We start from the raw sequence: 21,666 nt of genomic DNA on the forward strand, positions 1-21,666 counted from the left end.
TATATGGAAGGGGTCCTTCCAATTATATCCAGTTATATAATGCATTCGGATAAAATTTCAAGATTCTAAATACAATAACTAATAGATCAACATGTCCATTATGTCAAGACTTAAGTAATGGTAATAATTCAAAAAACATTATGCACACATACAACACTTACATAAATCAAGGCATTTAGAAGATACTATGTCACTCGAAAGTAAGGAGGATGAATATAGGAAGGATGGAGGTTTGAAAGAATATTGAAATAATAAATGAGCAAAGAATTTTTCGAAAATCGTTTGAAAACCCTTAAGTTAGGTAGCCTTGTACACCCTTGTACAGTTAGCACATTGGCCTTGTACACTTAGTGTAAATGCCTTGTATAGTTGGAGAAATCCATAATAGGGACGACCAAACAAGTGCATATGGGTGGGAAAACAATGCTTCCACTCTCATGGATAAGGGAAAAGGATGAAAAAGGTAATCCTCGTTTTGCTTCATATGCATCATTAGTAGGGAAGCTAATAAAATTATTTAACATGGTAGCCATCACATAAAATGCGTGCAATGAGGCACCATTCAAGTAATATGTGTGAGGAATGTCCCTGAATATTGGAAAAAGTAAATGAGTAAGTTCTTCAAAATCAACAAGTAACGAAATTCTTCAGCAAACTTGGAGAACGACATGAAATGAGAATGAGCCATTATTTGTCCAACAACCAATATAAACAGAGGGAAAACAAAATTTAAAAACAAGAAACATGTGCTGATAAACTGCAAAATAACCAAAATTTAAGTTCAATACATTGGAATTTTAATTGGAATGAAATGCATAATTACATGTCCCGAAACGTATATGATACTATTTGATGAAAATAGTTACAATGTAAAAACTTAAAAGAAGGTTGGTATCTTATTATCCAACTCTTAACATAGATTGGCTTCCTATAAAATAAACTATCTTGATCATCTAGACTTCTCTGTTTTTTCTATTCTCATCTTTCATCTGATGTTAAGCCTCTTATTTTGAAGTATTTTTATTAATCGTGACAAAGCTCCCACTTCAAGAATCTACCCACCTGCACACATAAAGGGAAAAACAATTAGTTCAAGGATAAAAGATCATTTATTTGCTTCATCTAAAAACGAACATGAAAAGATGCAATTTGACACGGTCATGTACTCGTTTAAGTTCTCCTATTATCCGTCACTCAATACTGTGCACATAATTTTCCATTGATGCAGAGTCATAAATCTGTCTTACAAACAAAAGAAGTCAACATACTAATAATTTAAGAATATTGGAAGGATGTAAATTAAGAGAAAATAAACCTCTAAAGCCATAAAATGTGAATTAACTATTTGATTTTGCATGAAGCTGTTGAATTAGAAACCTCAAAGAAATTTGTCCTCACATCAACATCAAATGAGAGTTTTTCATAAAGGCAACAAACTGGCTTATTGAAATTATGTGTTGTTACCCAAGATAACAAGGCGAATAGAAGGAGACGGAAATTGTTTGTCATAACACTTACCAACAATAAGTAAACACCACCATCAATGAATTTTTTCAAAAAAAATTGAAATCCTTCAATATAGGTAAGGTTGTACACACTTGTACAGTTAGCACATTTGGGTTGTACAGTTAGTGTAAATGGCTTGTACAGTTATGCAATCCACCGAAGGGACGACCGAACAAGTGCATATGGGTGGGGAAACAATGTTTCCATTCTCGTGGATGAGGGAAAAGGTGGAAAACCTTAACCCTCGTTTCGGTTCCTACGCATAAGTAATGTGGGGGAGCTAAAACAATGAACTAACATGGTAGATATCAAATAATATACGTGGAAGGAGTGTGTTGTCAACCGATATGTGTTAGGAATGTGCACGACGAGTGGAAAATGTTGATGACTAAGTTCTTCAAAATCACTTGAATTACCTTAAGGTACACACCCTTGTACACCCTTGTACATTTAGTACGTTGGCCTTGTACACTTGGTGTAAAGGCCTTGTACACTTGGAGCAATTGCACATAAATGCAACTAAAGGAGCGCATATGGGCGGGTTAACCACATTCCAAAGATATGGGTGAGTGAAAAGGGTGAAAATGAAACTCAATTTAGGTTCCGATGCAACATAAGTGGGCTACCACAAGGCATTTGAATGTGTACGAAGGGAAATGAGGAATGAATGTGAGGGATGTCCCCCTAGTAAAAAGAAGAAGGAAATGAATTGTGAGAACAGAAACTTTTACAGATAAGAAGACAAACCGTGTCCAAAGTTTCAAAACCCTTCTTGGAGCTTGCCATTACCAAAGGATGTAAAGATGTAAAAGGTGAGAATATATCCTCTTCTGTTTCTTTGGGGGAGTTCCTATAAGCGGTTTCAAACTTATGCAGAGTGCTGAATGCTCTCTGCAAATCCCCCAATGCTGCATCGGCATATATTTTTGCAAGATAAGATTCTAGTTGAGGTGCCTTCTTTTGACGCAATGATCTCGTAGGATCGCCCATGATGCATCTACAAGAGTAGAACTGTAAGTCCTACCAGCAGTTCCAAGTGTTGATACAACAAGCCCCTCATCCACAGAGAGTAGAACATGACCCCTTGCATTCTCACCCCGAGCAATCCATCTGGCCATGAATTACAGGGCATAAAAAGCTAACTTGCTATTATCCTATTGCATCGCAATATCTGCAATGAAGATGCACATGTTCCAGGAGGGAGAAAGAGCTTTATTTTGATCCATTGTCTGGTACACACTCCAGAGAAGCGAGGTAAGAAACAGAAACATAACCAGAAAGTGTTCCTCCTAACACAGATGATCTAGAAAAAAATTCTAATTAGTCATGTACCTTGCACCTCTCTATAATAGACACCAAAGCATCCAGCCTGCCTTTGTTAACACAACTTCTCACACACTCAGCAAAAACCCTCATTGACAACATATAACCAGATTTCAAAGTCAAATCAACATATCTCAAGGTAGCATCAATCTGGTCTGTCAAAAACAGCATACCAACAACCAATTCATATGACTCATCATCAACCATAGATTCTTTTCTTGTCTGCAGCATCCTGATATAAATAAAGTAAAGATCCATCCATAAAAAATACTTGTAGAGCGGGCTCCCTGAGGCGGGGTTGGGAGGAAGTGGAGTGGGAGATGGCGGGGGAAGGCTGGGCTCGGCGAGTTGGGCTTCCAGGGAGAGGAATGTGAAGGTGGAAATGGAAGCTTTAAAGGGATTGTTGTGGTGGTTTAGGGTTTTGAGGAGGGTTTTATGGGCTCTGGAGAGGATCGCCATTTGGGACGCCATTGATAAGCTCCGCTCAGTTCAGAGGTTTCATCGAGAGTACTGACAGAAGGGAAGGTGACATGACATTTTAAATTTAACACAATTCTCCCTTTTAATTTACAGCAATCTGACTTGGAAATTAGAAGGGTATATAGGTCACTCAAAATCTCATAGCCTTTCTATTAATTTTGTTACATAGATGGACCATTTGTTAATTTTTGGGCCCAGCTGGGCCCAAAACACAATTCTCCCTTATTAATATCACACAATCATTATTTTCAAAATAGTGAGCTCATGATTGCCCATGCAACTGTAGATGGCGACACGAGTGTCCATGTACATGTGATTGGAAGTAATTCATCCTTTTAAAGTCACTGTCTTTGTGTCTTTAAAAGCACCCTTTACAGGGTAACTGGTTTGGCCAGGAATCTACCCCGATCCTGGGGCAAACCTCGGATGATATTGGGAATCTACCCGATGGCAAAATTCTGTCATTTGAAAAAATGGTGGAATGTGTCTCGCTTCATTTCTCCTTTCACTCATAAGTTGACATGGAAAGAAAAGGGTGCTTCACTAAATTTATAATAAGACTTAAATTCCAAATAAGCTAAAATTCTCCTCTTTTTTTTAACTGTGAATCCCAGAGGCGATAGTTCAAGGCATTTTCTGGAATTAAAAATTATTGTATATAGGAAAGTCTTGATGAAGTCAGCTCCGACCACAAAGTTTGGGCTTTTCTCATGACAGTTCATTTGAATGATCTTCATAACTTACATCCTCTTTGGACTTGGATTTGGATTTGGATTTGGATTTGAAATACAGAAATGAAGCAAAAACAATTCAAAATAACACAGTAACCAAGTACTAGAGATAGTGGTGTGCAGAATTGAAGCAAGTGCTTTAAGATGATCAACGCCTTCCGGATGCCACAGACTCAGCAGAGAAGAGGTACTTCACTCGTGAGAGAACTGAATCATGAGCAGGATCGTAAGGATGGTCCTTGGATGGAATCTCCAGAATTGCTGGTACCGGCTTGTTGTAGCTATCTACTAGGAACCTTATCATGTTCGCAACCTGAAATTCAGATGCCATGATGATTACACATAATTAGACTCTTCATACCAAATATCAAAGGCCACCCTCATGAAATTTCATTTTTTATTTTGTCAAGATGAAATGGTATTGCTCTAGAATAACCAGATTAGCACACACATTATGCTCATGTACATAACACCCAAATTTGATTTTATACAACAGAAGCCTGTAAGAGGGAGAAGAAACTAAGAGTGGGATTGTGGGGCTTGATTCTCTGTGGTTACTTTTATATCTATATATATATATATATATATATATTTTATTTTAACTTAACAGTAATGGAGGGTTATGTGCAGCATTTGCCATGTAAAAACACAATATCGGAGGGAAACTAGGCTCCTTTAACTATTAATGAATTCAAAATACTTCAATAATTTTGAGATCATCACTATTTTTATTGGGGTAAAAGTCATTTCCCCATGTGATTAATCCCCTTGATTGGAAGATGACACAGGAAAGTAGTGCAATTCATATTTACAAAATAACATCAATATACTGCTACATTCCCTGTGAAAGTTTCATATTGATTAAGTGCAAGGATCCCCTTCTTTTTCCCTTTTATTCCTCAAGAAGATTTTCCAAAATCTAATCATCCGAAGGTCCAAAACGTTTCCCAAGGACATTTTCCTTACTCTAACTTCAAAAATCAATTCCTTGTTCAATTTTCAGGATGCCTTCAGCAAGCATAGCATCAAATACTAAACAGAACTTGGTTCTAGGGTCTCTGCCTAAACCAGTAAATTAAACCCCGTGTATTAGTGTGGATTGGAGGATCAGTTGTTTGGTGAGTTACTAATGCTAGAGCTTGAGCTATTTTCCCTTTTGCCCCATCAGGAATCCTCCAGTTCCATAAGAGAACATAAAGTGTTGGTGGATCAACATGTTAAGGTTTACCTGCATGCTTAACAGTAAAGGGGCCGAAAAAAAATTATTAAATGTCATAGTGAAAGAAACACTTACATATTGGCTTATTAAAATGATAGCAATGTCTTCCTTTGTGGTGAATTCCTTGAATGCATCTTCAATTTGTTTTACAGTTGTTTCTAAGAAAGAACAAAATGACCTCATTAGCCAATGAAATGACCATTGATAAACTTCATTAGATACTGAAATAAATAAGGGTACACAAGTTGCCCAATTCACATAAAAGAATTTAATCTGATTTAAAGTAGAGACTGGCACTAATTAAGGATACACAACCAGATATTCGAATTTTAAGGAACTACAACAATCCCAATTTTTTTTACTCATGCCAACCTTATCAGTCCAAGTGACAAAGGAGATATTATTTTCTGATACACTTATTGCAAGAACCATTAAGTGATAAACTGAACTCTTCTTTGAGTGACAGCCTTATTACTGCTGTGACAGCCTCATTGCTGCTGTGACGCAAGTGCCCTGTCTTAGAACTAAGTCAAAATGGCACATGAATGAAATAAAAAAGGGACGAGAAAAATTATTTTATCCAGCATTATCAATTAAAAAATTACTTAGCATCAAATCAACTTCTTGATCTAGAGTGTCCTTCTATTGACCATTTGATTACATTTTGACATAAGGTGGTTGGATCTAATCCTCATAATTAAATCCAAAAATATAACAATCAAATAAGGAGCAAAATAACTGTAATCAGAATTAACATCAAATGATTTCAAGATCCAGAACATTTTAATTTACCAATGGAGTATAGCCTATCTAAACAACCAAGATTCAAAATTTAGCGCAAAATTTGAGGATCTGAAGCGGAGGAGATAGGAAACAGCCATGCTCACCATACAAAAGCTTCAGCAACACTTTTGACAAAAAAAGTGATGAAATTTTCAATCTGCATATTTCTATACTATTTATGGGGTTGCCAAATAAGTGTATGCACACATTTTACTCAGATAATAAGCTTGTAGCGATATCATATGTAAAGGTCCACCTATGACAATGTACTGTTATTATGAATAAGCTTGGGACTCAACATCAAGAACTAACAATTCAAATCACTTACAGGTGATTTTCTGGTAATCCTATTAAAATGCTTTCAAACTTATAACAATTGTATGTTGAAGTGATTGCTTGTCTGTCAGTTTTGACTATATGTTAGCATCTTGTCATATGGATTGGCATGCATTAGACATACTCATTGTTAGATAACAGTTGATGGAGCCTTTATGATCTGTAGAAAGTGCAAATCCAAAGTAAATAAATTTTGTCCCTGCTAAGGTGCATTCATAATTCTGTCTTCTTAAGGAGATAACAACATAATGTGCCAGTCTAAACCAATGTACATTTGGTAATGCTGTTTAAGATTAGAGTTTTGAAGGGAAATTCAATCTAATAGCCATAGACTATAATAAGACCCTCATAGCTTCAGCATGCAGCCAAGTGCAGAGTTTTATTATTATGGAAGTTTAACTGAAAATAATGTGGAGAAGGTTTGTGAGCCAAACACCAATATTCTCTCCGTTCCCTTGTGCAGTTTCCTTAGAACTTTTAAAACACAAATGTTGATATATTAACATTTCAGGAGTGTGAAGCGTGCATCTTAGGGAGAAAGCATGCCTCAGGGACTAAAGTGTGGGTTTCCTGAATGTAGTTCATACATAAGGCTGAAATCCAAAGGGATTTTGATATATTAATATTTCAGGAGCATGAAGCATCCATCTTAGAGAGAAAGCATGCCTCAGGGAATGAAGTGTGGGTTTCCTGAATGTAGTTCACATGTAAGAAAGAAATTCAAAGGGACTTGAGCCTCAATATTGCAGCTTGAGGCATTTTTTTACTGTCGAAGTCATCACTCAAGGCATAAGTTTCGTTTACTTTCTTGACTATCCCAAAACAAAAATAAATAACTCTAATAGCCATTCCCCACAGACCATTCTACCTTACTTTATGCTATACTAGAGGTAGGACACACAATATAGGGGTGCATTACCACATGGGTGTAGAGTTTTTGGAGAAATGCAAAGAGCAAGAGAGGTTTAAGGTGTCAAATTAATCTTCTGTTTTAACAATTGTTTCATGATTATTGGCTGAAGGGAATGGAAGTTCTAAGTAGTCATTGGTGGGAGAGAAAGTTCAGGACAGCTGTCCAAATCTTTAATAGTAATTTTTAAGATGTTAGAAATTAAAAAAAAAAAAAAATAGAGACTAAAGAAGCCATTCCCATCATTGATATAGATGAGAGTGAAATATACTAGAACATGATTATACGGAACATTGTTTTTACAGAAGAAATGAAAATGGTGAAATAAAATAACTAAATGAGTTCAACTTAAGGAGACAAAAATATGGGTATTAAAGGCCTTTGAGTTGCATGGTTAAAAGATTGACCTAGGAGTGCCATAAAGTAGGAACTTATTTATGGAGGAATTTTAGGGATAGTAAATAGTAATGGCAGAGGCCAACAATTCTTTAACATGGAAGGTGAAAGGGAATTCACCATTGCCAATTCTAGTACATGAAAAGGTCTCATGCTAAGGATACTGTGAGGTGAATTCACCAGAAAAGTACAACAATATCTCTTGTAAATGGTTTAATCAGTTACAATATCATCAACAATTCAATAGTTGGCAGAGGTTAGATTTTGTAAATGGTATAACAATGGATACAAAAATAGCAAATCAGCATATGGAGAGCTAATTTGATTTATATCTTTATGTTAACCTAAAAATTCAATCAACTAAAGGATAAGCAACCTATAATACTCTAGGATCAACTAAACTCGTAAACGTACTTGAGTCAACAATGAGATAATTTGTCTTTCTCCGCAAGTCAACATTACCCACTCCAGCCAGCAAAAACCCAGTTATAGTGTCCTGCATATGAACAATCATCCATCAGATAAATAAAAAACCTAGTGAAAACCATGTGGCTTTGTGACAATTTATCAAGAAATAAATAATTATGATGCACAGTTTATGAAATATACAGTTAAATTACTTTAGCTGAGCAATTACTGAACTTTCCTGGAAATATAATCTCTACAGATCAAGTGGTAAACTGAACTAAGGTAGGCATGTAGGAATCAACTGGAAATATCCTAGGAAAAGGCTATTAATGGAGTACTAACCAACATGACATGAGCAGGTTAACAGCTCAAACACAAACTAATGTGCCCAAAGAGAAATAAAAATGTAGTGGACAATCATTACCATGTTACCACAAAGACCACGGGGTTCATTTTCCCAGGCAACCAAAACAAGTCCAGATCTTTTTTTCCCCCCTTTTTAATTAGAAATAAATAATCCATTAATAAGAATTTTTAAGCACAAATGAATGATGCAAAATCCTTCTAAAAGTATAAAGGATAATGAAAAAAGAAGAGGGAAATGCCTAACAAGATCAGTAAGATAGCTATATAGATCAAGGATTAAGCAAAAACATGAACAAAGTAGAGGAACAATGAACAATTCAATGGAATAAAAAAAATTCCCCACAGAAAAAACCATTTACTTAGCTCCATGTTTTGCTAATCTATCTACAACATCATCAGCTCAATTGGGCACCAAGAAAAGGAACATCCCAACCTTCTAGCTAGATCTAGGATTTGGCGTAGCCACATGATGTACTTCCAAGGGCCTTTTTCTGACCTAAACACATAAAACATCAAGATAGCAGAATCCCCTTCCACCCATAAATTGGATAGATCCAAAGTCTTGATGCTTCCAGAAAGCACAGGATATTATCTTTCAGGTTTGGAAGCTCAACCCAGGAAGAATATGCTTTTATTGAATGGGAATCACCACTAAAAATATGGATAAGATTGAAATTTGATGATGTGGCTGAATGTGACCCTAAACAAGCTGTCATTGGAGGAGAGCTTCAAGCAGGGGGTCATTTTCAGGTTTTGCAGCAGCAAATGAAAATCAATGCACAGCAGAGGTTTTTGCCTAACATATCTACCAATGCTAGCAAGCAACATGTGATTCAAAAGGGTTTGGGTTGAAACGGATCCTCAAGATAGTATATGTTTGATTCATATCTAATTGGTATATTGTACTAGTGTTCCCCCTGGCCTCAAGCCAAACCATTCATGATCTTGTATAGAAATGTATTTTTTTTTTTTTGATAGACACAAATATGCAAAATACTATTGGCTCAACTGCCACTCATGGTTTTGGAACACAGGTAAAGGAAGAAAGTAGTTGGAAGATGTTTTTTCGAAGGAGGTACAAGCCAACCCAGATATAAGAAATGATTTTAAATGCCATGAGTTACCCCTTCAATAACAGCATGATGACCATGATAGCCAACTTGTACTTGTTATATATCCAGCTGTATGAATTTATTGATTTCAGACTTCTTCAAGAGGAAAAAATGCAAAGTAGAAAACAGAAACCTCAATTCAAAAGTGTTAAGAGACACAAACCCAGCTTAAAACTGAACAATCATACATATATGTCAACATAAAAAAAACACTAGTTCAAGTGTCTAAAACATAAGAATTGGGTATAGTTCCATTAATAAAGCCATGGAGAAACTACATTAATCCATACCTCATCAGCAATCATAGCAATGAGTGCCGAGCTTTTAGTGGGGATTTGAGCTCTGCCAGCCATTGCTTTTGAAAATTCAACTGCAACAGCAATTTAAATAAATAACAGAGAATGCAACTAACCCACTAATAAAAAAAATTAAAATACTACAAAGAGCTTGTAAACCTTTTGCTGCCCAAAGTACTCCAACTATATCACTAACTTCCCCTTGTGTCCCACATCTTTACTATTTGATAGCAAAAATCATACTAAAATCACCTTAAAGATCATAATAAATTTTTATTATTTATTGGTTATAGATGATAAAATTAAATTCATTTCACTTATTTTGCACTTTAAAGTTCTTTCTTTTCTTCTTTCAATAAGGAGTTTTTAGATTTTTTTTTTCGTAGTTGTTCCTTTTTTCCTACGTAGGCTTCCATTTACAATGGGATTCATTGGCAGCATGGTGGGTACCATTTATCTTTCCATGGTAAAATTAGTCAACAATAATTGAAGCCAAAATCTTTTCTACGTATGATTTTACAGGATAATATTTCCAAATAGTTAATTTTATAAAAATTCTAGCTTCAACCTAAAATCCTAGATTTCAAAGTTTTCAGCAATAACATTGACAAGTTAAAAACATTCAAAGAGAAACCCTAAATCTTTGTTTGGATTCCAATAAAATAGAGAAATAAAAGAACACAAATTTTGTCATCTCTCATCTTCTGCTTCCGAAAAATTAAAAATCAGGTCATCTAAGCCAATTTTAAGTAGAAAAAGAAGAAAAATAAAAGAAAACCACTTTTTGATACCTGTATTCTTTCACTCCGTTTGCTGTCAAAAATCCAAAATTCAGATCAACTAAGCCAAAGAATCACACGATTTTAAGGTAAAGTGTCAATTTCTGTATTCTCCACTACCATGATGGTGAAAATTTTAAGATTCAAAATTTTCTTTCGTTTCTCATTATTTTCTCAGCATCCAAACGATTGTATCTAACCTAGAATTCGATTGATTGAATTGGGAATATAGATTGGAGCAGTACCTTGAACTCAGAGATGGATCGAAACGCAGGTATGGAGAAGAAATTATTGAATGCCGTAGAGATCGGACCTTCTTGTGCTGCAAACAGGCCTAAAAGTAGCGTACAGCGTGAGTTAGGCGTCAGTAGGGCGGTAATTCTATGGGCCTGGGCCTGGTCCAGTGGCGGCCCAATTTTTGAACTGGTGGACTGTAAGTGGGCTGATTTCTACTATGTGTAAAGGTAAGTTGTAACAGAGCTTTCGATGACATCCCAGCCCAAATTCAAACCCCCTCTAAATCCTCGGCTGCTTTCCTCTTCATTTCCCTGGAGAAACCCCACCACCCTCGAATTCTCGAACCCAAATCTTCTGAGAAAACATAGGGAAAAGGAACATGAATTTCCTCAAGCCCAAACACCTGGACACGCCTTCAGCATCAAAGCCACCACAACTCAATCTCCAGCAAGCTCTCACCGACATTCAAAATCACTGCTCCGCTTTTCTCAGCCACTTCCCCAATCTCCCATTCGACCCTAAAACCCACTTCGAGTCTACCATCTCCAACCTCCAAAACCACGCCAAACGCGCCCTACGATGCCCCGGAAAGGCTCCAGTTTGGGCTCGTATTCGCGGGGATGGAGGGGGCATGCCCGCAAGTGCAATTGAGGAGCGGTTGGCGGGAGTGCCCGTGTACGCCCTCAGCAACTCTTCGGATGAATTCGTGTTGGTTTCGGGTGTGAGGACTGGGAAGTCCCTTGGGTTGTTTTGTCTCAAGAAGGAGGATGCTGAGACGCTTCTCGAGCAGATGAAATTGATGGACCCCGGAATGCGGCAAGGCTCCAAAGTGGTCGCTGTTGCTCTGAACAAGGTTTGTAATAAGCTCTGTTTCTTGGTTTCTGGCGCTCTGGCTGTGGCTTTGTGTATTTGATTGATTATTTGATGGGTTTTGCAGGTTTTTCAGCTAAAGCTTGATGGGGTTGCATTTAGGTTGATGCCGGACTCAACCCAAGTCAAGAATGCACTTAGAGTGAGTAATTTGCCAAAATAATTTTTTTGTTGCTTCCCAGTTCATTGGATGTGGAGTGGATTAAGCACCCAATATTTAATCCTATGCAAATCAAATAAAATTTTAAACCAATACACCCTTGAGTCTTTTAAAGGTTTTGGAGAAAATTTTCCAGGGAAAATATGTTCCCAAGTTGAAATTTTCTGTTGGTTGTGAAGGGTTTTTATTTAATTAATGATACTTGGTAAAATTTGATCCAAGTGTCATGCTGTAATGTCTAATCTACTAAGCTTATTGAAGGCTTTTATTCATACTGCTTTTCATTAGCTATGTGAATTATTATTATTATTATTATTATTATTTTTTATTTTTTTATTTTTTGTCCATCAAGCTTGTTTTAGAGTCATATCTTTGGCAGCTCTAATTCCCTTTGGTCATTCCTTTTCTGGCTTAGATCATATCCTTTTGGTACTTTCCACATGAATTGGATTACTTCTCTGTGCTGTTACATTTGTTTATCTTTGTTGCATATGTCTAAACCATCTTAAACAGTTTGCTTGACATGTAGTTCAACTGGTTAGCTTCTTGCCAATAGCCTCATTTCTTATTCTATCTATTCCGGATTCATGTTTATGCAGAGTGATGATTGATTGTATATTTTATGTTGGCAAAGTACCTACCCCAACCATTGCCTTTGTCAGGATTGGGAGTGGCTGTGTTGAAAGATGCTTTAAATATGATATTGGCAAAATTCTTCATTGTGGAATATTCGTGCAGATAAATTGAGAAGAAAAAAAGTCATTTTGCCATAAAAATTTTCTCTAATCTTTTTTGTTGAATCAGAGTTGGAAATGGTGTAAACTTGTTGTCTCAAGAACTTTGTTTCCAAATCTAAACCATATATATTTTTTTATGCCTTCAAATATTATACATCCGGAACAAATATTGTTTTCTAACTCTCTTTGGTTCAAATGTGGAAACGATTAGGATCTTTGAACAAACCCTTTACTGTTTTAATTCCTATGTCTCATAAATATGAGGGGGCCAATGTGGTTCATATGAGTTGATTCAGATTAATACTGTTTCTGTTTCTGTAAAGATGTTACATTAGCCAAGATTGCTATGTTTGAGACTTGTGTATAACTAATGCCATCACTTCTTGGATTATGTGATCTATCATCCAGTATTTAGAACCATGGTCACAAAAGTGTAACAAAAATTATAGAAAAACTTGTTCAATTGAAAATTAAAAACTATGTTCATCAGTGGTCATTATCATTTAACAAACAACATTTTATAAACTAGGGTAGTGGATAGGCAAGGATTTGTCTTCAATGTTTAAACTTCTAATATCTGGCACCTTAAGATATTTAAACCCATTTGTTTGCGCTCCATGTAACTGACCGTTGGAAAAACCACCCTATTCTTTGATGCAAAACAGTTACAAATAGCTGCAGTTTGATTCAATTTGTTGAACTAGTTGCTGACTTCCTAAAAACAAGTTTCAATTTCCTTCCTACTAAGAAATGAGGAGTTTTATTAACATAATTTTTTTTTTTTGATAAGTGAGGGGTTTTGTTAACATAATAAAGATGAATGATAATTATTTCAAGGTGTAATAAAAGCAGCGCGATCAAAACCAGCATAATCATTTTATTAAAAAGGCGCACAGAACATGTGAGGTGATGGACTTAATAGTTATAAGATCTTGCATGCATGGAAGTTTGGGAGTTTATTCTAATTGGGACTTTTGATTCACAAATGAGGGATCTTTGAATTTTGATGAGTAGTATAAAATGTAATTGATATCAAATAATTAATGATGGAATCAATTTTTTCTTTGATGAGATAAAAACCCCAAAAACATACTGGAGGATTACTATGCATTATGAACAAACCATAAATTAAAGTGGTGTGCTTCGGGTACTGATTCATTGTAGTGGGATTCTGGCTTCTGGCACTTGGCCTTTTCTTTGTTTGGGATGTTTGGGTCCTTCCTTGAATTGGCTAAAGATGCGTTGCTTAGTAGGCGTAGTGGTGCTATGTGGAATCTTGTGCTCATATATTCCCATGATTACTTCTGCAAAAGTACTTTGTCTATATGGGCTTCTTCCATATATCCATTCCTTGGAATTCCAGGCAAGTTTCTAACCCTTTTGCTTGTGGGGTTAGTCCTCAGGTTTGCAGCTGAAAAGAGTGTTTTTGTTTTTGTTTGTTGTTATCGTTAGTTTTTTCAACTTGTTTAATTTGTATATGATAGCCACAATTTTATACTGAAGTTTAGGTGTTAGTCTTGTTGAATATTGATCTTTTGGGATCTCTACTAAGATTTGAACCTGGAACCTCCAAATTTCACACTAACCCATTACCACGCTAGCTAGTGATGTAATAGACAGATTTCAGCTGCCAATATAACATTAACATTTTCGGTTTTAGGAGGAATTAGTATTTTTATTGACTCATGGTGTTGAATGGCATAAATGTCTCTTTCATTTATATTCTTGGAATTAGATCCTCTTTTTTTTTTTTTTTTTACTGTGAGACCCATAATCTTCTTTGGTCTTCTCAGTTGTTCTTTTTCTTTTTGGTTTCTTGCATTTGAAGAAGCTCATACTAGAACCTCTAAAGCAATTTTAGCATCGAGACATGTAAAGGCATTGCCTTTTGGATACTTCATTTTGCCACATCATTTTTAACTCATCTAAAAGTGTTGTCTGAAATGTCACTAGCCCTTATTTTTTACATGCATTTTATTTGACTTTGATTTAGTATGACTGTTGACCCTGTTATCGAGTTTTTAATTGTAACATGATTTAAATGTATATAGGGAGGTAAGCGCCTCTCTACTTGAGGTTTTTACCTATAGTATGATTTAAATGTACATATAAAGAGTTAAGGATCCCTCATTTAAGGTTTTTACTTGTAGCATGATTTAAATCCATTTAAGGAGGCAACCTGATTTTAATACTTTTGGAAGATGAAGTATTGACCTTACCAACCTGTAGTTGCTCAGTTGGTATCAAGTGCTGTGCTTGCATTTTTTTTTTTTTTAATCAGAGCTGTGCTTGCTTATTTGCCAACAAAGGCTTCTCTTGGTAGTGGCTTAAGAAGACACCTTGGGATAGATCCATTCTCTTTAGCATAAGGCGTGGGATATGGACCTTTGCTTGCTAATGTAAACTGAATCTATTCCCTAGAAGACTTCAATTTATTTATTATTTTTGTCATCAACTGCAAAAAGGTTGAGACTCCAAAATCCAACTGGGTTAAGATTCGATCATGCTAAAGAATGAGGGTGGTTGTAGAATTATGCAATCCTCTATGAACTCTCTTTAACTTGAGGAGTAGTTATTGTCAGCTGGGTGAGAATGATGTCGATGGTCACTGCAAAGATTGACTAAATTTGATACTCTTTGATATTGCACTAAAGAACAGCCTTTAGGTAGCTTGTCTTGTCTATGCCTATATTATACCTGATGATTCCTTCTTCTTTGTGAAGGAATGGGTATTTAAAAGGAGAAAGAAGAAACCATGAAAAAGGGAAAATACTTGTATATTTTTCTTTATTGTATAATTTTTATTTTTAATTATTAGGAAAAGGGCTGGCAAGTTTTAATTAGTGCAATATGTGCGATATCTGACTTTTGTTACCGTTGACTTTCGTATTTTAAGACTTGTAATGCTATATCTTTAGTAGTTTCAGTTTGTGGGTCTTAATATATCTGGGCTGTAAAAAGGACTAGCTGCAATGTGATGTAAATTTGGATGTTGAATGATATTTATTCACTAAGAGAACTTTCCCTTGTCCCCATTTGTATTATGTTATATTTTGCAATATAATGTAATAACTTGGTTTTTGAATAATATTTACTAGCATAACTTTCCCTTGTTTCCCACCTTTTTGTATGAATTATTTTAGTTTGAACATAAATATATAGTGCTTATGACCTGTCTGTTGTTGAAGGTTGATTCCCACCTATATATATATATATACACACACATATGATGACTTTTTAATTTTAATTCTAATTTTTTTTATGCCCATATCTTCTTTTAAATGTTCCTTTTCATGCAGGAGTGCATTCAATTGGGAGAAATTAGAAAATACATGAAAAGGAAATAATTTTCTTTATATTATCTGGTATGAGTCAATTTCATTTTTCAAAACAAATAAATAGGCATATCTATTTCTGGTAACACTTTACTAAAGCAAGACTAATTTGGATTTAGTGATAACTATATGACTTAATTTGACATGACCTAATTTTTTTGAGTTTGCTCTGTCTATTTTTTCGGATTGGAATGAAGGTATATTGCAAGTTTCTTAGAAGATTTGAACAGCTTATTGAATGGTGAAAATTGTAATATGATACTTCTCTTTATGTTATTTCTATGATTGTTCTCTTCTGTGAAGCATAGTTACGTTTCATACTCTGGACATTTGCGGATCTTGTGTAACTTATTGTGCTTGTGATCTTTTATTTTGTTCATCCAACATTTTTTTTGAAGAATGATTTTTATGCCTCTTATTTTAGGTGATGGAAAAGGCTGGTTTTTCTGATGATGGCTTCTCCGGGGTTCCAGTTTTCCAGGTTCTCGTATTAGCATTGGTCATTCTAAATAATTTTCTTTCAGTATCTGTGTTACCTTGTCAACATCTTGACTTTAGATGAGACCATGATTTATAAGGAACAAAAACCCAAATGGATTTTGGAATATGATTGACATTATCTTGCTTTGTGCAAAACGGCTAATTTAGTGATGATGAAGATCTGGTGCATTCTTTGTATGACAAAAAATGGCAATTGTGTAACAATTTACTACCTTACGTTGACCCCGCTGTGCTTGTCACTACTAGATGCATGTTTGAAGCTAGCTCATAGATTTACTTCCAGTAATACCCTTGACCTGATATTTATTTTTTGATTTCATAATACACAATTAATGGACATAATTGTAATTTCTATAATATATATATATTTTTTTTTTCCTTTCAAAAATCTTTAAGCTTCAGCATTAATTTACTGTATCAACCCTGTAACCCCAGAATCACTATCACCACTCACAAATACTACTGTTGCTTTGGTTGTAGCATTCTACACTAGTCCCCTCTACTCTACCATCATCAGGTCACACTGCCACCATCTCCATATTGTCATCATTGCTAGTGGCCACTCTGTCACCACCACTGTGGTCCTGAAAACCTCAATAACCACCTCCTTTTTCATGACCACGATTTCTGTGTTGTACATATGCACTGCCTCTGCTATATCACTAGTGATGAAGAAAATGAGAGTACCACTAGAATTTCTGACATTTCTCCTATAAATGCATGTAGTAAAGGTTTGTGTATGTGTCATTTTGGTGTCAAGTCCTCTTTGTTGGTTACTTTTAATGGCTAATCATATGCAATATATATTTAGTAATTGGTAGGTAGCATGTGCAATGAATGTGGCACTGTGTGATCAATCACCAATATATACACACAGGATAATATTTTTATCTGTGCACAAACATATGAGTCAATAGCTGTGCATGTGTTGATAGAAATTCTGATATGATAAGATTATAGATGATAGGTGAATTAAGAGTTACACTTAGCTTTCTTGCTTCATCATTAAGTGATGATAAAGTGAAAATTTTCTTGAATCTAACAAAGTAACCATAAGTAGTGGCAAGAACAAAGAAAATGATGTTCAGTCATCACCTTGCATTCTGGATTTGGTGCTAGTGAAAGTAAAGAGGATGTAAAGAAACCCTCGGTTGCTTTCTTCTTAGTCCAAATGCTCTTATGTGTTTTCCTGATCTTAAAACCTCTGGAAAAGTAAATCAATTGTTAATTAATGCAACACTAAATGTAATAAAAATATTTAAGGAGCTAAATAACCAACTCCTTGTATGAAAGGTAAACCATTACTAAAATGCTTCAAACAAGATTAATGTAACTCAAAAGTATACTACCTTACTTTTTGTGGGCAAAAATCACAAAAAAGGATGGAAGACAACCCCCTTATGTATCTTTTGGACAGTTTGAAAGGAAAGAAATAAAATTACTTTTGAAAATGAGGAGCTATTGAACCAAACGCTGAAAAAGTCCTTTCTTTGTAATTTGTAATCGTGGTATAGATAACAGTCCTTTGTCTTCAATCAACTTCTTTGATTGGTTGGGTTCTAGCCGAGGGCGGGGTGTTGTTTTTTGTAGCCCCTCTTTGCTTTTGGTTCTGCCTTTAGACGACTAGTGTATACTTCCTGTATGCTTTGGACGCTCTTTTGGTGCCCCCATTTTTATATACACTTCTATTTTACCTATCAAAAAAAATATATCAAACATTCAAGGTAACTAATAGACAACTCCGAGTGTGAAAAACAGGGACCTGCACTCATTTCTTTTGTTTCTTCTATGAAAGAATTGTAGCCATTTCATAAAACTAAGACTTAGAAACATGAGAGCATAAATGGGGGAGTTGAGATATTAAGATTTGGCCACAAAAAAAATGAGGATGTTAAGAATTGAATAAATTGTTTTTGTTAATTAACTAGTAGTCTTTTGACCATTGTCCAAATCAGAGTCTTGTGCTCTTCCAGATTAAGATGATGAAATTTATTTATCATTGGGAAAAAAAAAAAGCTGAGAACAATGTTACTTTAGGTTGTTTTGATTCTCATACTGTTCTATAACAATTGTCTGATACAAAATCCTTGAAAGGAGAAAAATATTTTGTTGTTTAATACAAATTTTCATGTATGTCAAAAAGCATAATTGTTCCTAATGCCTACTGGGAAATTTTACTATATTCTATTTATTTATTTTTTTGTTTTTTGGGTTTTTGTTTGTTTGTTTGTGTGTTTTTCTCATTTTGTTGCTTTGCTATTTCACTGTGGAATACTTTTCTTTAAATTTTAATAGGCTTGTGTATCTGGAATACCCTTTGAGTTTTACTGTGTAACATCCGTTGCTAACTTGTCTTTTAGTTTACTCATATTATAATACTAGCAGCTATAGAAATATTTGAAACCATGGTTCTAGTCAAAATATGTAATCTACAATTTTATTCAATTTTTAAATATACACTTGTGCCATAGCAGCTTCTTGTGTTGAAGGTTCTTGGAACATAATTGTGAAAGAAAAAGTTTTGGAGGAATCCTCCTTGAAGTGGAAACATTACTTCCTTGCTGGAAAGCCTTCCATTTCGCTCGCATTATTATTTGAAATTTGTGCTTCTTGAAGGATTTGAACCTTGTGTATGAGGTTTTCTTGCAGGAGGGTTGAATATTATGATTTGTTACTAATGAATGAATGCATACTTTCTCTCCCAGTTCTTGTGGAAACTTTTAAGTCCTCTATTTCTTCCAGTGTTTAGTTTAGACTCATTGTTTATATTTGGAAAATATTAACTTTGTGCCACACATTTATAGCATGTGTTGCATTTTGGGATTGTTCCTTCATGAGTTGATTGCTTGTTAAGGCAATTCAATTATGAAACAGATGTTGAAGGAAATGACACCATGTCATGTGAGGATCTCCCATTAGGTGATATCTTGGATTGCACTCAAATTAATAATATAGGTACTATTGGCCGGTCAATGCTTGACCAGGCACTGCAAAGCCATGATTTTGGTTCTATCTGCTGTCACTCCTTGGAAGTAGCCTTCTCTTGTGATTATGCTTTCTTCATTGATCCCTGGATCTGACAATATATGCTATCTCCTCTGTTACCCCATGAATTTTATGCTGATGTTTTGAACTGTTCACACCTCATGTTTCAGTCAAGGAGCTTGATACTGCAGAGCCAAGACAAGAAATATCGGCCAGTTTTTTTCAGAAAAGTTAGTGGAGGAGATGCCAACTTGAAATTTATTCTGATCAAATATTTGGTATTGCATGTACACTTGCTCATTTCTCATCATTGGGATTTTGTAGGAAGACCTAGAGAATTCATTACTAAGTGCTTCCAACCAGCAGAACCGGTTAAACCCTGCCTTCAGACAGGGGGATATTCAGGTATTGTTTTGGATGCCACTTTGCTGGTGGATCTTCTGTTTTTGACACCCCTTTTTGGTTTCCATCTTGTAGGTTGCTGTCTTTGAGGAAATAATAAAGGGGATGCAGGTAAGGAGTATCTCTATGTAATGTTTTCTGGTAGTGAACATTTGGAATTGTACAGCTGTTTGTTGTTTTTCTCGGTCTTCCTTGCAAAGCAGCAGAGTATTAATTTAAAATGAGAAACCAAAGTAACATGAAAAAATAAAAATATTGCAGGAGAATGCTAGTAGGCAGTGGGATGATGTTGTTTTCATTCCACCTGGCTTTGATGCATCAATCAGTTCTCCCCAGCAACAGGCTACTGCAAATGGTTAGGTGGTGAGACATGTTTGAGTTAATCTCCTGATATAATGTCACTGCTAGTCCTTTCTCCTTGTGTCATAACTGATACATGAAAAGTGGTTGCCAATGGAGATGAATTTCAGATGGTGCTGCCTATCAGTTATGGCAATATACTTTCAGTTATACCAGGTCAGAAAAATGAAACATTTGTAAGGTTCTTCTGTACCACCTTTTTTTGTTGTTTCTGCTGCTGTTGCAACTTCTGGTGGCCAATATGTCCTGGTAGTTAAATCTTTCCTTTCTTGAGCTCGTTGAATTGATCTGTTGTAACTTGGCCAAAAGCGGTAGATGGTGGTATGCGAAGGGTAGGTTGATGGAAGCAGTTTGGGGCTTGTGGGTTTTTCCGAGTCTGGCTCCAGCTCGATTAACATAGTTTTAACTCGTACTAGTACCAGGACTGCTGCTGAGCCTTTCTAGTTCAGAAAACCACAGCTGCTACTCACCTAAAATTGTAGAATCTTTCTTCCATGCTCATATATATTTAGGCCCTGTTGTTTGAGTGAAGTTATTCCTCTTTGTATTCAGTTGTTCGAACTCATTTCCTAGATTTGCTACCTTCCTCAGGTTAAGTTGTTTCCATCTCCATCAACCTTGAGAGGTAGCTCAGTTGGTTCGACCTTGGGTTTCCTCCCTAATGGTCACCAGTTTGAGTCCCTTCAGGGCCATTGGAGGTTTACCCGGTCGTTAACTTCAGGATCCTTTGAGATTAGTCGAGGTGCTCGTAAGTTGGCCTGGACATCCACGATTATTAAAAAAAAAAAAAAAAGTCGTTTCCATCTCTCCAAGAAATCATATCCAAATTTGATATACTATGTAGGGGTGGAATTTTGATGGGTTGGTTGGGCCCAACCTGAACCCAACCCAATGCTTAGGAGGGTTTGGACAAGTTTTTTTAGTACTTAGGTTGGGTTTGGATTGAGGTTTCTCAACTCAAACTTAATTCGGGTTGGGCTTAGGTCAAGGGTTTGGGCAACCGGAATCTAACTTGAACCTGACTTAATATTTAATAATATTTATAAATATTTAAATTTTAACATAAATGTATAAAAGATTGTGTTTAAAGGGCCATTATACATGGGGTTAACCTGAATTCGACCGATACAATTCTAACAATCATCCAACTTAAGTTTCACTTGAAGTGAATTCAAGTTTGTAAAAATGGAAATGGGTCGAGCTTGAGTTGAATATTTTGGGTTAGAGATTTTTAATTATTTTTTAAAATAATTAATTTCCTTTCTATACTAAAGTATAATTTTTGTCCCATTCCCACCATATGAATTTGGAATCAAACAATTCTCTATGGAGGGATGGTCTCCCATGGAAGGAATCCACTTTGTAAGTTTCATTTTATTAGTTCAATCACTAACCCATACTTAAGGTGTGTTTGAGTATAAAAATAAAGTATGC

The 21,666-nt window shown here is 35.5% G+C and overlaps 2 protein-coding genes and 1 non-coding gene across 3 annotated transcripts; 1 reads left to right on the forward strand and 2 right to left on the reverse strand.

The window, feature by feature from the left end:
- Positions 1–765: 765 nt before the first annotated feature.
- Positions 766–3,056, reverse strand: LOC109122677 (uncharacterized). Its single transcript, XR_009465747.1, has 2 exons — positions 2,839–3,056; positions 766–2,735 (listed from the first exon to the last, which is right to left on the reverse strand). It is a non-coding gene; the product is annotated as an uncharacterized LOC109122677 (transcript).
- An 885-nt stretch (positions 3,057–3,941) lies between these two features.
- On the reverse strand, positions 3,942–11,031 carry LOC100267411 (V-type proton ATPase subunit F-like). Its single transcript, XM_002268025.4, has 5 exons — positions 10,891–11,031; positions 9,861–9,940; positions 8,099–8,180; positions 5,335–5,417; positions 3,942–4,353 (listed from the first exon to the last, which is right to left on the reverse strand). The coding sequence occupies exons 2-5, from the start codon at positions 9,921–9,923 to the stop codon at positions 4,189–4,191; spliced, it is 393 nt and encodes a 130-aa protein (XP_002268061.1). The 5' UTR covers positions 9,924–9,940; positions 10,891–11,031; the 3' UTR covers positions 3,942–4,188.
- A 104-nt stretch (positions 11,032–11,135) lies between these two features.
- On the forward strand, positions 11,136–20,505 carry LOC100245330 (protein TIC 22-like, chloroplastic). The gene is made up of 7 exons (XM_002268228.5): positions 11,136–11,735; positions 11,820–11,894; positions 16,409–16,465; positions 19,641–19,700; positions 19,795–19,875; positions 19,948–19,983; positions 20,134–20,505. Exons 1-7 carry the CDS (start codon positions 11,262–11,264, stop codon positions 20,230–20,232), a joined length of 882 nt encoding a protein of 293 aa, XP_002268264.1. The 5' UTR covers positions 11,136–11,261; the 3' UTR covers positions 20,233–20,505.
- The last annotated feature ends 1,161 nt before the right edge of the window (positions 20,506–21,666 follow it).

The sequence above is a fragment of the Vitis vinifera genome, chromosome 5, assembly GCF_030704535.1.
Source record: "Vitis vinifera cultivar Pinot Noir 40024 chromosome 5, ASM3070453v1".
Lineage (NCBI taxonomy): Eukaryota > Viridiplantae > Streptophyta > Magnoliopsida > Vitales > Vitaceae > Vitis > Vitis vinifera.

Excerpts from the sequence above, each read along its gene's own strand:
- LOC100245330 (XM_002268228.5), top strand. The coding sequence starts at position 11,262 with ATGAATTTCCTCAAGCCCAAACACCTGGACACGCCTTCAGCATCAAAG. Across the intron at positions 11,895-16,408 it reads AAGTCAAGAATGCACTTAGA|GTGATGGAAAAGGCTGGTTT; the intron begins GTGAGTAATTTG and ends CTCTTATTTTAG. Across the intron at positions 19,984-20,133 it reads AAATAATAAAGGGGATGCAG|GAGAATGCTAGTAGGCAGTG; the intron begins GTAAGGAGTATC and ends AAAATATTGCAG.
- LOC100267411 (XM_002268025.4), bottom strand. The coding sequence starts at position 9,923 with ATGGCTGGCAGAGCTCAAATCCCCACTAAAAGCTCGGCACTCATTGCT. Across the intron at positions 5,418-8,098 it reads TTATCTCATTGTTGACTCAA|AAACAACTGTAAAACAAATT; the intron begins GTACGTTTACGA and ends GTTCTTTCTTAG. Across the intron at positions 4,354-5,334 it reads TCATTTTAATAAGCCAATAT|GTTGCGAACATGATAAGGTT; the intron begins GTAAGTGTTTCT and ends TCTGAATTTCAG.